Source organism: Equus asinus, chromosome 18, assembly GCF_041296235.1.
Source record: "Equus asinus isolate D_3611 breed Donkey chromosome 18, EquAss-T2T_v2, whole genome shotgun sequence".
In the NCBI taxonomy this organism is placed as follows: Eukaryota; Metazoa; Chordata; class Mammalia; order Perissodactyla; family Equidae; genus Equus; species Equus asinus.
The window spans coordinates 12,571,621-12,589,090 of NC_091807.1; the positions used below are offsets into that span (position 1 = coordinate 12,571,621).

General features: G+C 35.5%; 1 protein-coding gene across 18 annotated transcripts in view; it reads right to left on the reverse strand.

The window, feature by feature from the left end:
- ROBO2 (roundabout guidance receptor 2) overlaps nt 1-10,214 on the reverse strand; it is a 1,206,434-nt gene extending 1,196,220 nt beyond the window's left edge. For all 18 annotated transcript variants that reach the window (XM_070488704.1, XM_070488697.1, XM_070488701.1 and 15 more), the window contains exon 1: nt 9,712-10,214. In XM_070488704.1, coding sequence (XP_070344805.1) covers nt 9,712-9,841 — 130 coding nt within the window. In that variant the 5' untranslated portion in view covers nt 9,842-10,214. The remainder of the gene's footprint in view (nt 1-9,711) is intronic.
- Between the last annotated feature and the right edge of the window lie 7,256 nt (nt 10,215-17,470).

Genomic DNA, 17,470 nt, shown 5'->3' on the forward strand with positions numbered 1-17,470 from the left:
AATCACAAGAATTTAAGCCATAATAGGATATGTAAGAATGCATCTATTGATCATTTAGTTCTTAAAAATCCGGTAGGATCTGGTTGAAAGTGGATGAAAGTTACAGGCAAAACTGACTTCCAGTAGCTTCATCTCATGCTTTTATAATTAATTATTATAAGTTAAAATTCTTGCTTTGGAAAAATATGCTAGCACATCTAAATTACTTAACTAGTATATCCATCCACTTGCTTAGACTCTTCAAATAGATGAAAAAAATCATTCTGTTATATATACATAAGGCATTTAAAATTTTAACAGTAAATCTTAAAACTCATTCAATAATTTAATTATGATATGAAAAACTCTTTTTAGAGCATGTATATTGAGGCTTCAAGCTACATGTTTATACTTCTATGAAATTTCTGTGCAAATGTATTATATAACTTATAACTGATAAATGACATTATGTAACAAACACATAATTAAATGTAGCAGTTATAGAACACAGACTATGTATATATAGGATATTTTCATATGTATACTTATATACTAATTAATATATATTTATATACACAGATATACACACAGAGACTGATTTATTACAGCGGTAATACAATTTTGATACAAAGTATTTTGAGCTGTCAAATAAACCACTTAAGAAGATGCTTCGCACAACACACAGTATATAAGGCAAACAGTTTTCACTGAAAAATTTTTTTTAATTTGAAGATCTAATTGCACTTATTAAGTGATCCATGAATCGGGCAACACCCCACCTAGCAATTGGAAGAGTGCTCCCAGTGAGAAGTTTACAATAATGGTGACATTATACATTAAACTCTTCACAGTGAGAGAAGACCAATATCACAACTTGAACCTTGACTCTAGTGCATGATGCTGTGTCACTGCTTTTGTCTTTAGTGTATCAATATGTAAATCTTGCAAATGTAATGAGGCAAGAGCTCTACAGTGTGATGGTATCTGCAAAATTCCCCGGGAAATGGGCACCACGTAGTGTTCTCTACAAATTGCAGTCATCATATGACCTGTCTTACCAAGTCCTACTACGGCCCCATGTTCCCAACTCTAAAAATTCTAGTTTACTCTGCTTGACTCTCAAAGCTATGCTTAACTGTTTCTGATGATATTTCTCACTAATTTTCAACATACTGCCCATCAGAATCAGGTTGCTTACTTGACTGTCCCCCAAAGGTGTCACACTGTTTGCCTGGGTTGAGTGTCTGGCTCAACAGTATACTACTTGATAACTCAAGGCAACTTGTTACTGTCATATGACAAATTGGGATGATAAGAAAAACAGTATCTTTTGCATATAGTTGATGCAAACATTAAGTTACAGAATTAAAAGAAATTACATAACACAGAGCCTTGCACAGAGTATATGCTAAAGAAAAAAGAAAAGAAGCCCAGTCAGCTAGATGTAGGATATAACTCTATATGTCTTTGTCCCTGTGATTGTAGTCATTACTGTTTGAAATATCTTTCACTTCTATATTTACCTATTTGAAGCCTTAAAAAACTAGAGATGTAATTTACAGCTCATATATTATACTAGTTATTTTTCAAATATATCTTTATGCTTATCTTCCCTGATCATTTAACTTATAAATTTCCCTTGGGAGCATTCAATAACTATTTGCTTGAATGAATGCATATATTTTAGGTTTCCTACTGCACTATACAAGCACAGTATGGGGATACAGTAGGTTGACATAAAAACATTTTGTTAATAGTACAGTATGTGTTATTACATTTTGAATGTACAAATTACGGTCATAACATCTTTGGGGGCCTTGAGTGGAAATGCATGCTCAGCAAAGTTCTCTATCTCACAGGGCATCCAATTTAACTCATTACACTTGACAATCAACAATCTCAGCTCCAAATCCCTGCATGTGTTTTTGCACCAGTCCACAAAGTCCCTAAACAGGAGTGGAACATTCTTTTAGATAAATGAAAATCTGTACCTGCTAGCCAGAAGCAATTCTCACGCCCCTATGGATTCTGGAAGGCACTGCAGTTACATTCCAGATTGCCCTAAAATAAATTCTTTATTAGCTGCCAACTATTACATTAGAGATTTCCTGACGTGCTCCTGTCTCCAGAACATAATCTTGGACTTTGCCCAGCAATAACTACTTCTTCGATGACAGAGCTCTTGACATTGATATCAATGGGATTCTACCAAGCATATGTAGGGTCTATCCTAAGAATCTATGTGGTGAACTCTTCATAAAATGACAGAAGGAATGAATTTCTATACTTATCCTGGCACATATTAAGAGTAATAAATTGGCAGTATTGAATTAACTCATTAAACCTTCATATTTTTCTGAATAATAATACCATGCAATTATTTTCTCTATTTGAGAATACAGACTTATTAATTTGGCATTTTGTACAAAGACAGCATTCAAAATGCAGCCATTCAAATAAATATTATTGGTAAATCTGTATGAAATTTTTATTGTTGTGTCTGCATACTATTAATTGGGTAATACCCACTTACGTCTACAAAAGAACCCCATTACAAAACAGAATCTGAAGCATACATGGTAGGCTTAATTTGATGTAAAGTAGATTTTTTAGCAGCCAATTGGACTACATTTCAAACCGAATCAAAGTATGAATCACATCCTGCCTAAAAAGTAATGGGTTCATAGCTAATTTCTCCGATTTTCAAGTACAAGCCCTTTTCCCATTAATCCTGGAATATAGACTGTTTCCTAGACCATATCATTGTGCCTCTTTACACACCAAGGTTCCCAAATAGATTATTTCAAATTTATATTTTAGGGTGAATTGTCACTGCTATTTAATAGCTAAAGATACTTTGAGATATCACAAAAACAAGAATAGGAATTATTTTTATACTTTGAAAGACAGTTGTTTTCTCATCTAAAAAAAGGCACAAATGGAAAAGACAAAACAAAGAGAGATAAAAATCAGTATGAATCATCTAGAAGTTAAAACGTGACTTGCAGTACACATGGAATGCACGAACTAAGCTTATCCAGTTTTACCCTACAATGAGGTTTTGGTACGGTATCAAGAAGAGGATAATTTCAGAATATAATTTGGATATTTGTACTCGCCCCACACACCCTAAATAGCACCAAACCCAACTTTGGTTTAGTGTAGTTTTGTTTTTTAACATTGCAGTCATTTACCTCGGTTGGAGAGACCAGTTATAGGGAAAGGAAATCCCTTTCTCCCTCTCGTTAAAGAGAACAATTCCTAAGAAGAATAAATTACAAGTTCCTAGAGGGTGGAAATCTGTATATGTAGGAAGAGTCTTTCACTGTCTTTGATGGACCAAGATTAGAATATTTGATTAATAAATGGCTTTCAAAAATCCAACGTGGAATCAGTAAAGAAATCCCTTTCTTTTCTCAAGCTGTATATTGTTTTTAAGGTACCAGTTAAGGATTTTGGTTCTTTGATTTGATCTTTGCATTATAATTCCAGAACTTTGATCCTTCAGTTACTTTTCTGAAATTCTACTCCTAGGCAAAGGTAGTCCTAAGGACTAATGTGGCTAAATGGCTGAGAGACACTTTTGATGAGGCCACAGGACTGATGAATGCTCTGGTCTCTGAAAATGTAATGGCCTTTAGATGTAATGTGCTTAATTTCTTTCCTTTTCAGAAATATTATCTCTTGTTTGTATGATGGTTTCTTAATCAAAATTCTTTAACAGATAAAAGACTCCTAGTCTTGACTGATCAAGGTCACTATTTGATTTACATAATCTTTAGTTGACTTAAGCAAACAGACCTTATTATCAACTCTTGTCATTTTTTGAATTTCTATTTTGAAATTTTAATTCTTTTTCAAGTAACAAAGCTGTGAAATAACTATATTTTACTTTCTTCTTACCTTTTTTTTTAAATACTCAAGTAAGTTTTGAAGGTTCAAGCTTTGAATTTGAAAACTAAGAGAATGACATTGCTCTCAAACTGAGGTCTAACCTTAGCCATGATCCATCCTGAAACAGATATTTTATGGCTGAGTTGTAAAACCTGTGAAAACGTGGCTTATAATGGAAGTGCTGACACAATCTTAACTGTGGACTCATGAACCGCAACACTAATATACCTAAGGAATTTCATTACTGTCTATCTTATTTTTTAAAATTAAATAACCTCTTCAAAAAATCTTTATTCCCTTTTGAGTTCCTGAACAAAGTTTTTTTTGTGAAATTTGGTTAATGAATCCTCTCCCTGGAGTGGAGAGAGAAGGGGACTGACAGATACACACAAATAGGAACTTGCACACATACCTGATAAGCATTGCGTTCGTTCATCTATTTTCAGATCATACTTCTCACAGGTATAATCTCACTTTATAAAGGATATTCATATCCTGAAACCATATTCTTCAAACAGATCAGCACTTGGCTTCCTAGGCAATAATTTTCCCCATTTTTGATATTTGTAGGTTAAATTCAGAGAACTTCTTTTCACTATTTTCTAATGTAAAGAACATTTCAAAACTCCAATTTTTCTTCCATTTGTCATCCAATAAAAATGCATTTTAGGTAAATATTACATGAAATCTCAGGGTGTTTTAATAACAAGGCAATAAACACACTACCTTAACAATAAATAGATAGTTAAAGTGAAATTTTGAGGTTAAAAGTCAAACAGTAAATTTGAATAAAAGATAGACAATAAGGTGTACTCAAGTCATAATTTCTAAGACTAAGGAAAGTCTATTATTTTCAAGAACCAATTTTTCCTTATCAAAATCTCATGTGCCTTTTGCTAAATTTATCAAATGCTATTTTTCAAATAACACTGGAGAACAGGAGCAAATTTTTTAACAGATCCTAGTATAGTTGTTAAGCACACTCGTCGATTTCTGTATCTAAAAAATACTCTCATAATCTTTTGAACATATAGAAAAAACACTCATTTCAGGCTTGAATTTGGCATTGGCTCTTCAGTTGTAGGAAAGATCAGGTATTAAATCTATTTATTGCATACAGATGGAGATTAAATAATTTAAACAAATGAAAAACAGAAGTGGTGATTATACACAGTACAAAGAACGCTCTACATTTTGCATGAATATTCATACAGTTTAGTTTCCAGATTCACAATCTCACAGTATAAATTACTTTTGAACAACAACGTTGCTTTCTTTTTTCTTTGCTGCACTACCTTCCTACATGAGTCTGCCAGAATTTTCCAAGTTTCGTAATACTATAAATACATTCATATTTTTCTACAACCAAAACTGAAATTTAAATGATATAGCAAAAGTATAGTGATAAAAATGATTTCCCAACATTAGAAAGATAAGATGTAGCACATAGTTAGAAGAAAAGCATAATTAACACCTAAAGTCATAGAATATTTTATTCCTGGTCTAATTTTTCATATACCTTTCATCAAGTAAATATTTATTGAGCATCTATTAGGTACAAGACTGCATGTTAAAAAATATGAACCAAAGACAAATTTCTCTTCAAGTAAATTGCAAAGTGGCAAGAGATAGATATACATAATAATACATGGATACACATAACAATAAAGTACAGTAAAGACTGGCTAACGCTTCCTGATGGAAACAAAATGTCTTAGGCATTTGAAGGACGAAATATAACTTTCAGCATGTGGTTGAGGGGCACTTGAATTGGGAATCAGGGCTAGTGTAGTGGTACAGCAGTCTTCCAGGAAAAATGTCAAAGGCAAATGATCCATTTGTTTATCTTCAAATGATGAAGTCTTAAATCATTTTGGTGTTTGTGAAAAAGTAAAGCATCAGTATTCAAGTTTTATTAATGAAAATCTTTATTCTTTGCACAATAATGGAGAATGTGAAATACTGGATTATGTGAGATACTTGTGAAAATAAAGTAAATTTTTCACTAACTTATGTAACTAGGAAAGATTTCAGAAGCAATGTTGTGAAAATGGGCTTATGGGTAATAGATTGTTGCACATAATTAAGATTTTTTTTTTTTAACTTTTAAGGTCAGAAAAAACTTCAGCAAATTCCAAAATATTCCTAAATAATTGTCAATATATTATATGGGACCATACAAATAAATACATAAAGTCTAAAATGGCACTCTCAATATTCCATGTCAGTGCTTCAATGCACCATAAATTGAAATAAGATAATGCGATAACTTGTGCTCATAATACATTCTAAGCCTTCATAGAGTGGGGGGTGGTTAACTGACAGAGAGGTTTTCTTTGTTTAGCAAAGACAGACATGGACAACCAGCTGCTGCAATTTATAAAAGGAAGCAAGTATGAGCAATCTGTAAAAGAATCTCCAGAATTGTCAAAAGTTTTGATAACTTCATGCTCTGTTGCCACAGTTTAACTCATAACTGAGATGCTTGAATGAACTCGACAGACTCTTCAAGAGATTTAAATGGAGTCAAGGTCAAGTGGAAGAGTGGGTGGGCATGAATGACAGTCAGTGTTGGCCCCTCCCCTTAGTTTGATCAGCAGCTGCTCTGATTGGTCAGTAGCTGTGTTGGACCAGGTGTTTAATGTTTTGACTATCCGCCTTACATATTTACACCGTTTACACCTATATTTCTATTTATACTTATTTACCTTCCATTTTTCACCTTTAACACTAGCTACAAATATGAAAACTTCGCTTAAGTTCTAATTTACAATAGCAGAAATTTTTAAAAATGATACGTTTTTAACACCCCCTTTTTGAAATGTGTGTTAACCATCTACAAGGTAAACTTCTCTGTAAAGCTATGCTTCTTGGAATGGAGCTGTTTACTTCCTTTAGCCTTTCTTCCCAGTGAAAGTAATTGAATTAAAAATAATGAGGTCCTTTAATCCTAATGAAGATGATGTCAGCAGTGTAGTTAGGATTTCTGGTTAATTTATCATGAATGCAAACTTACGATCACTTATGCTCTGCTCTAAACTAATCAGATGCGACACCCGCCTTCCTCAAGGAGTTCATATATTGTGATTAAATAGAAAAGCATGTGCCTGAGGGAAAACTTGCTGGCCTACTAACCTATATTTGAGATTCATGTTCATTGATGAGTTTAAAAAATCCCTTGGTAGCTAACGATAATCAGCATTTTTTCCAAATGCTCTAACAAGTCTGCTTACAGATACCTATTTCGAGCTGCCCGGCCACGTGCTGTTTGTACCACTCCTCACAGGTCATGGGTCTCACTGATCTATGATGCTACCACTCCCCGGCCCTGCCCCATAACCCCATGTCTCAGAATGGTGGCTCCTGTTAATACAACAGAAATGGAAATTGTCAGCATGGGCAGGTTGCCATATGGAGGTTGACAGCTGCTCAATCAGATTAAGACAAATCCACATAGGCGACCAGAGTACCAAAAAAAAAAAAGCATTTCGGAAGAAAACTCTGTTGTTTTGTTATGATGATGTTTTCCCGGATTTTTAGCAATAGAGCATCAGTGTTTAAGATCATTCTGTAAAGCAGATAAACTTGAATTGGTATTGATATGAAACAAATAAAAAAAGTAACTAACCTTCTTTAAAATTTTGTTTTGAACCTTGATCCTCTGCCTCTGGCCATAGTGTTTAATTTAAGGATCCTCATTCTCCCCCTTCAACCCCCATCCCATACATACGTATACCTCTGGAGTACTCTAAATAAATAATAAATGAAGATGCCTACTTTCTGAAATAGAAAATAATGTTGAAAAATTGTAAAACTATGTTTAAAAAGACTGCATAATATGCCAAGAGGAAAGTAATAGAATTTTACAATCCACTGAAAGATAACCCACAACCATCAATAGCCAAGCTCATGAATAAATATTTACAACACGTACATGTGCATATCAAGGTAAAGCTACTTTGCAGGAACTCAGAATCTGCGGAAAATATTTATGCAATGCATATACAGTGACAAAAAGAGGCACTAAAAAGGAAATCATTTAAAGTAAAGAACAGTCAACACATTTAAAGTTTTCCTGTTAACTTGCTTGACCTTTCTAAAATACATAAGACTCTTTTAACAATAAATGAAATATGTTGCTGTGATTGCCTGTTCCTGAACTTGACTGAGTCATATCATCATTGTACAGCAGAGCTAGCAAATTTCTAGCTGAGCTAGTTAGAGTACATTGGAAAAAGTAGTCATATGTTCAAAGACGAAACATTTCAGACCTGATTTACAAATGAAATCCAATGCATCTGTATTTAAAGCTGCATGGAATGAATAAACGCCTAGGAACACATGCAAGCATTTTGAAATAAAACTTTCTGACTAGGTTAACAATTTTTTTACAAACTTGCAGCTATCTAACTTTCTCATTGGGTAGCTTGAGCTCCGAGGTCTACTGCTAAAGTTTATCACAGGAAATGATAGTTTTACATGCTAGAAGTGTCACTGTCTTTGAAAAATTTATATAGAAAGTACAAGGTAACACTCTTGACATCCCCTAGAGTCAGTAACACCATACATCTCTAGATCCCAAGCCACCAAAAGCTGCCATGCAGGCAAACATGAATAACAGCTTGCAGTTTGCAAGAAAAAAAAATCCATTGATAACACTAAGAAATACAGTAATGTAGTGAAATAATTTACAAGACCCAAAGATAATTTGCTGCTCCACTCCTTGAGGGGACATTTGCACCAACCATCTCAGCTAAGTGCCTGTTAGAACTTTTCCCTTGAAGGTGCGGTAGGTGGAAGATTTGTAATACCTTCAACTCAACAAAAGGAGAACAGAAAGATCAAACTGGAGGGGCTCCTGTATTTAGAAAATCCTGCTGAGATGCTGCGATAAATTATTAAAACTTCTTGTTAATGCTCATGCTTCTCTTAACCTCACATCATATGTTGACAGTAAAGTAAAGGTGCAGAGATGCAGAACACATTTCTAGAGCTGAGATAAAAATACGAGGTGACAAGAAGGCTTCTGCAAAGCAAAATCCTCAGATATCTGCCATCAAGATTTTTCCCCAAACATGCAAGCACTGTCCAGAAAGTCTCTCACAGGATATTTCTGCAGCATCATTTGGCTTAGAGCATTCCCAGCATAGATACCCTGATAACTTGTGTTTAATATAAACAAATGGCACAGGAAAGCATCATCTACCGAACTTTACAAAACGGCAGGTTCAAAGTCTCATAAATTCTCTCTCATCTCATAATAAATTTCTTGACAGCAGAAGAAAATGGATTACAACACTCCAAAGTACTGAAAGGCTTGCTCTCGTTCAGCAGATTTTTTTCAATAAAGTTAATGCAATTTATCTTTATTAGCACATCAACACCGATAGAGTCAGCCAGAAAATTAGTGTTGGTGGCAGTGCATTTCATAGCATGCCCATTCTCAGACATCTCTCTGATCATTTCACAAAATCTGCTAACAATTCAAGGATCTAACATATTCGGGATCCATTTCTTTTTTAAAATAATGCAGCTTCCTAAGGGTAGCACACATATCTTTGCACTAGAGCATCATGCATATGGCCCTATCTTCTCTGCTGGAAAAAATCCTTGTAATGCTTTGAAAGCCCAGAAAGCCAAAAATTGCAAAAATATATTTATATCAATAACAGAGAAAAACTCTTCTTCCTAGCCACCTACAACCCAGATCGTCTTTCCTGAAATAAAAATCCGATTTCAAACAGAAGCAGTTCCTCTACCTTGAGCTGCCCTCCAGTTACCATTAACCAGCCTTGCAAACTCCATTTAGATCTTTAACACAAAACTTTCATCACTTACCCCCTTTCCAAGGTTTTCCTTTCCAGGGGGTCCGAGTCAGCTTGCTCAGAGTTGGTCCAGAGAAAAAGAGCATCAGAACGAAGAGAAGTTCAAGCCTAGTAATTTTCCCCACTTTCTCTGATGATAACATTTCCACAAGTTAATTTCACAAAATTTCTCACATCCTCTTCCCTCCCGGTTATTAAAATAGCATTAATCATTGAAAAACTAGAGGTAGGTGTTGCTTTGCCATCTTTAGCAGCTGAAGTAGCAGCTCCCTGATGAAGCCCTGAGCCAAGCTACATTTCTCACGGATCCAGCTCTTCCCAGCACGCAGTCAGCACTGTTCCTGCTCCAGGAGCTATAAAATAATTTCTGATCTCCACTTTGCTTTCAGTGGGAATATATTCCTCAGCGTTCTGGGTGAGCTTGATTGAAAATGATAAAAACAGTAATGTCTGTGTCCAGCAGAAAAGAGAAAAGATGTCAGGATTGTGTGAAAAAGATGAGAAGCAGTTGTACTGACAGCTTTCAGGCTGCTGTGTGATCCTAATAGCCGTGCAACCAACCAAATTGCTCTTTTAAGAGTAATAAGGCTTCAGTGAAAGCCGGTGTCCCTGCCACTGGGGTGGGTAGTGCTGGGTTTGAAAATCACCCAGGAGCCGCCACAGATAACGACTGCTTCAGTCCCGCTTCAGAATATTAAGGGCTGAGCAAAATATAGTATGCACAGAGGGTAGTTAATCTATTGTGTGGATAGACGAGGATTCCACCCATGTAGTGGGAAAAGACGCAGAACTTAAACTGTATTTTATTTTTCCTTTACTTCACCTCGTGACATTAAAAGGGGATCGCCTCTGCACTAATTATTCATAAAAGGGTCTGAAATATTTATTAGAAGATCAACAATAAGTGTAGATTTTTATCCCCGACAGTGAAAGAGGCAGGGCAAGTTCTCAATAGTTTCAATTCTCTTCTGTATTAAAGTCAGTCGATTTGGGCATTTCTCTGTCACCCGAATAACCCACCATGAACGCTGTAAGCAAACTTTTAGAAATACCAACACAGATGCGATCAGGGCTGTGCTAATCACACATCCAGGGAAGCACATTTTTTATTTGTTTGTGTACATCACCATGGAAATACAAAAAGCTCCCTGTCTCTCGGTCTTTTTTGAATATATTTATGAAAACATTACTGATCCCAAGGTGTGGTTATAATTAGCAGCCAGGCACATGACTGAGCCCCTGGATGAAGAAAAGGTGGAGGAAGGCAAATGAAATCAAAGTGATTTGGTCTCTACTGCCTGGAGTGAATTAGTGTGATCAAAACATTCTGGCCAATATTTGAAATCTGTCTACATCTTAGTATTATCTATATGGCCACTTATTCCTTTAATCAGTGAGCCACAATGCATGAATTATGCATTTATGTATTTTAAAGTAATCAATTGCTATATAATGATAACCGCCAATTTTATGATGTTACCACTTTCAAAATGGGATAAATTGCCCTTTTCAAATCATGTTATCGGAAGAGGGACTTTTAAAAGAATAAATTATCTTGTTGAGATTAGCTATATTAAATTTGAAACTACAGTTATTAAAATTTGCTTTTCTATAAAGCAAATAATGTTTGTCAAAGATGTTAATGGGAGACACAAAACAAACTTCCAGATTATCCCTTAGTTTAGAAACGATAATCAATTTGTATTCAACGTTTAATTTGAAAATTTCTGAAGTGAGAAAAGTTCATATCATGCTTATTTTATAAACATTGGATTTAAAATTTGTTGTCTCTGTATACTTTAAAATGGTTGGTTCAAATTTATCTCAGAATTCTATTTTCTCTCTCCCTGTCATTCTTCATCTTGTTTACCTGATCCTGTTCTCTCCATTCACACGCATGTAAACAGAAGTTGGTAAAATGAATTAGGGAACTCTCTCACCATCACCTTCTGAGGAAAATTCTAGAATCAAACTTATTTACTGTCTACTGGCTCCAGTTCTCTTGAAAGAAAGAATGCAACCTTTCAAAATTAATGAGTTCTTTTTTTTAATTACCTGGGTCCTAGGTGGAATAGGAAAATGTCAGTCGGGTTTAAACATGATAAAAGGATGTTGGTAGGGATGTCAAACATTTCTGAGGGGCCTGGCCAGAATGAGGTTAATAGGAAAAGCACTGTTTTCTCAAGATGAGATACAGTTGACGAGGTTGACTCTAAGGGAATTTCAAGATGAGATTTTCAAGATTTACTTCCTTCTTGGTGACCCCTGGTAAACACCAGCTCATAGCTCTCTCTGGAGGGGAAATTGAACTGGGATTGAAGGAACCAAATCATCATTGCTCATGGAGGAAAGGACATTCTCTTCCAGAAGTCATCTGGCTGAAACACGAAGTGCTGCTCAAGCTTTCTAGATACCTGAAGAGATAAGCTGAAACCTCAAATGGGTGGGCGTACCAAAGAGAATGAACAAAGGTGAGGTCTGAAGAAAAAGAGAAATTTAGAGTGGAGGTTCAGTCCACATGAGAGAGACTTCTGCATAGGCATGAGTGTAGAAATGCCTTCCTACCTCAGTTAACATGATAATAAACTAGCTGACTTATTACAAGTTCTAAGTACTTTACAGGGACTAACTCATTTAATCCTTACAAAAATCCAATAAAGTAGGAATAACGATCTTCATTTAATACATTAAGAAACTGAGGCACAGAGAATTTCAGTCACTTATCCAAGGTCATATGGCTGCTTTCAACTCAAACAGCTCAGCTCTGAGCCTTTGCAAATCACTATGCTATGCTCTCTACTAAATTGTTCTCTCTGTGTTTTTAACCTTTCTCAGCTAGCTTGCTCTTAAATAACATCTTTATATAAAAGAATAGCAAATACTAATGGCATATGCAATATGTCCCAGGTTCTAATTGGGTGCTTTGTATATTTTAGTTATTTCATCTTCACAACAACCTTGTGAAATGAATCCATGATTATTATCCATTATACTGTACAGATAATTTCTTGTTCACTATCACGTAGTAAGTAAATGACAAAGCCAGAATTTGAATCGTGGGTGGCTTCATAGTTTGTCATTCTGCTTTTGTTTTCCAGAGACTGGTGCATGGGTCTGTGGAAAGCAGATAGGGCTCCAGGGGAGCTGGAAAAGTAAGAGAATTGGGGGGTGGGTCTTATGGTATCTGTGACATCGAATCTTCCACTGGTTGTTGGTAGCTGCAGGGGGAATGAGGACTGAGAAAGTACAAGAGAAGGCCCCCCCAAGACAGGAAATCACCACCTGCATGTCCTCAAAGGAAAATCTGAGGAAAGAGAAAATATCAGCAAGACCCAACTTATGGGCAGTTACAATACAACATAATAAATGCTTTAATGTAGGTCATAAAAAATTGTTAGGAAGACAGCAGAGAGGGAGTAATATAAAGGCAATATATATTAAAACAAAGTGCAGTGAAAGATAGGAGAAAGACTTGCTTCAGCTAGGACATTCCAGGCAGAGAAGATGGCCTTTTGACTAAGAATCAAGTGATGAGTATATATTTTAAGACTAGGTCAAGTCAGGAAAGAGGCAGAGGATAATCCAGCTGAGGGAACAGCGTGAGCATGATCATAGAGATGCAAGAAAGCCTGACTCCTTCCAAGAACTGCCAGGAAGACAGCATGGCTGGGGTATCTGAGCACATGGGCAATAGCAGGAGACGAGGTAGCAATGGTAGGCAGGAGCTAGGTTAAAATTTTAAAATGTGTCTACTGCCAAAGGTCTTAGGCTTTTCCCTCCATGACAGGGAGTCAGTGAGTTTAAATCAAAGAAATTACATGATCCAAAATAAGTTTTCAAAAAAATCTTTGACTGCAGTATGATGGAGAATGAAATTAGAAGCAGAAAAACATTTAGAAAGATAGCCATATTCCAAGCAAGATATATTTGCAAACTGAACTAAAACAGTGGGAATAAATAGAGACTAATTTGAAACAAATTTTAAGATTGAGTATCAGAATATGTCACTTCAACAAACATTTAATAGTCACATATTTTGAGCCAGGCAAAATGCTAGGTATTTTAAGATTAATAAAACAAGATTTAATAAGACCCTATCATCAGGATGCTTATGTCCTTAAGAATTTGGTGGCAAAATAGATACAAGGAGGAATGGAACATTGCTCCAGTATTTTAGCTGTTTTTTTTAAACATGGCTTTATAAATTAGATTTTGTCTGACCCGCTAACATTTGTCCCACTTTGACACCATTAAGCAAGATTTAGGTATGTTGGCCATTGTATTCACTTTTATTCTAATACCATTATTTATTCTATTCTAATTACACTCTCTAACATCTTACTATTTCTAATGGTATTTATGCACAATAAATACCATCTTATCTTTTATTTATTTTCTTAACAAGGATATAATCTCACTAATCTCTGATACTAGGTAATAATGGTGTAAGATGAGCTATTTGGCTATGCTTTTAATGATTGAAAATGTGCAAGATAAAACCTCCCTAACAACCAAAAACTGTTACTAAGCATTTGAAAAGAATTAGCTGGTTTTTGTACCAATATATTTTTTAAGCTCACAAATTATATTTACTTCATTAGACATGGTTACAGACTGAGCGGATCCCTTTTCTGAAAATTCTGTGAGTTTGGTCATGAGGTAACCAGGTGTTCTTAATCCCAGGGCAAGCATACCCTCCTCCCAGGGGATCTTTGACGATGTTTGGAGATATTTGTGGTTGTCACAGTGGGGGCCGGGAGTATGCTACCAGCATATAAAATGACTAGAGGCCATTGGTGCTGCCAAACATCTTATAATGCACAGGACAGTCCCCACAAAAAACAATAAGCTGGTCAAAAATGTCAGTAGTGCCAAAGCTGAGAAACTGAGGTATCCTCAGCTTGTCTGACCACAAGATGATGATTCCTCTGGCTGCTGTTTCACTTAAGTGTAGCCAGAACAAATGCTCTTCTTGACTGGAGCTCACCAGATAACCACAGAACACTTACTACAAGTGTGCTCTCCTACAACACCAACGTAAAATGTCCTATTTATATTCTTATGCTTCAAAGGAAGCCTCTCATTCCTGCTACTACAATTCACCTACAAGGAATCACTCATCCTCCTGAACAACTTACTTCCGGCCAGAGAAGTGGTGGATTTACTAGGCTAGAGTACTGGAAGGGGCCCAGTGATGCATGTGTATTAGTAAAAATCATTCTTTTCCAGAAAATTCTCAGTGTCCCTCCATTACTCAAAACACCAGAGAAAATCATCTGAACAAATTTAGTAGCCTAGCTGTCCAGTACTCTCCCTGTTATTAACCTGGCAGTGATTATTTTCTACTAACCACAGGTTGCACTATTATTAAAATATTTTATATACTCCATTAATAAGCTATCAGAATAAAATTTTAGTTGGGATTTAATGAAGGAGGGAGTTGTAAATTAGCTATACTATTAGCTTGATAACTCCTGAAAGACCACAGATAAGTTCATCAATGCATGCATACATACGCACGTACATACCTAAATAGTTCGCATTAATGACTTTATTACTCCCTAATTCTTCAACTTTCTCTTTCGACTGTGCAAGCCAAAATACAGATCTGAATGTTTCAATGTCACATTAAAAACACGTTTTAATTCTTTCTCTTCATCATGCTTTCCTTAAACAGAAACAGTGAAATGTTGGACACATCCCTTCTATCTCATTCCGCTGTAAATACAAATCATTCCACAGGCTCAATAAGAGAAACATCCTTCGGTTCTTGTAGAAGTTAAGGTAACATACTATATACATTAATTTTCCTGCCAAGGTCAAACAGATTCAGTCACATATGTACCAGGTCAAATGTGTACTGTATATATGTCAATTACAATATGGTTGAGAAATTAACTCTGGTTAATTGAAACATCTACTCAACTAAAAGAAAGAAATCATTGGTTTTCATTGTTATTGAGAAATATTCAGAAAGATTTTGATTCCCCCTTTCTTTTTGGCAGTGATTTCTACAAAGTGAACATCTCTGAATCCCTCTGATTTAATCCCTCCAAATCCCTGCAGTACCTCAGGATCACTGGGTACCAGGCATACCAGTTCTCATCCTATTACAAAGTGGGGCTGAATCTGTATAGAGATCAGCACAAGCTGGTAAATTAAACTTTCAAATGAATTCTTAATATTTCATTTTATTTTTATTGTTCCCTTTTCATAAAAAAAATCAACTGGAGCCTTATATGTCTTTCTTTGAGGGTCCAAGTTGTGGTTTTACTTCATAATATGCTTTTAGAAACTTCAGCTGAGAAAGTCAGCTTGATGTTTTGCTCCACGTAAGCTTGTTTTGAAGAGTGATGCTATTTTTATTTTTTAATAGCTCCCAGTAGTTGAGAGTGTGCCAAGACATGTCAGTGTCCCAAAGGGGAGGATCTCAGTCAGCACCTCGATTCAGGCTAATTGGAAGCCACGAAGAGTGATTCTAAATGTTGGTGGGACCATTCGTATCATCTGGAGACATTTCATGACTGAAACTAGCTACAAAAGAAGCGGCAAAGTGGAGTCTTCATTCTGGGTAGCCATGTGACCAACTAAAACTGGGGGGTTCCATTCCTTTGAGAAAAAGGGAGTTCATTAGGATGCACTTCTGTGTTTTTTATTCGACAAGTCACATGTGGGAGCTGAGCACATGTGTTTTGAAAAAAACCTCCTCCATGTATCTCTGACATGCACCCCTATTACAGTGTTCAACAACTCTCTTGAAAAGAAAAAAGCTTATCTAGGTTTGCTATGTAACACCCAGTCCATTATGTCCATACACATATTGATAAAGTAAGAGTCAAGTTTAAATTTTTTAATGAAATTTAGTACGTCTGGAGAATTCAAAAAATTAATTTCCGGTCTACATTAATTCATATTTAACCTAAGTTGCAAATGATTACATGACTTCTCTGCAAAGAAGGTGGAGTATGAGTCCCGGAGAGACGTCCTAGTGCTTTTCTAGAAAATAAGCCTTGGAATCTAGTCAAACATGCCCGAACCTATAAAATATACTTTTTCTTCATCTGAGATATTTTCTCGGGCTTATGTAAAGTTCATTTAAAGGACAGTGCTCAAAAGCTGGCCATGGTCTATTGGCTATGCTGCATCAATCACATCAAACATTTTATATCTATAGGAGATATCAATAGGATGTTTATTAAAGAAATATTATTTCTTTTTAATATTTTTATAATAAATTTACTCTGACATGGGATATTCTTTCCCACAAAACTATAAAATCTAAATAGTATTTCCAGCTGAAGAGCTAGAAAGTCACTAACTCACAATGTTGCAGAATCCCATGAGGGTCTCTGTAAAGCATCCATCAATATATATGGTTGAATCTTCTTGGGCTCTCCCCAGTGTTTTTGAGACCCCGGGAATGTTACAATCTTGGTTCAGTTAAATGGTAGATCTCCCAAGGAAAAGTGTCTATATAGTGAATGTTTAAGATGCTAGATACAACTGTTGCACAGCTAATTTGCTTTTTTGAAAAAAGCAAATAAACTACCATTTTCAGGTCACATATAAGCTTAAAAGGAGTATAAATTGTAAACAAATTAAAAGTAATATTTAAGAAATGTAAAATGAATTGCGTAAGAATAGCTGTAAGTTTATTATACAGCTATGTATCAGTATACATTTAAGTTGTAAGTGTCACATGCAAAAAATGGCAGTACTATAAAAAATAATTTATTTTTCTTTCATGAAAAAGTCCAGATACAGGGAGTTGA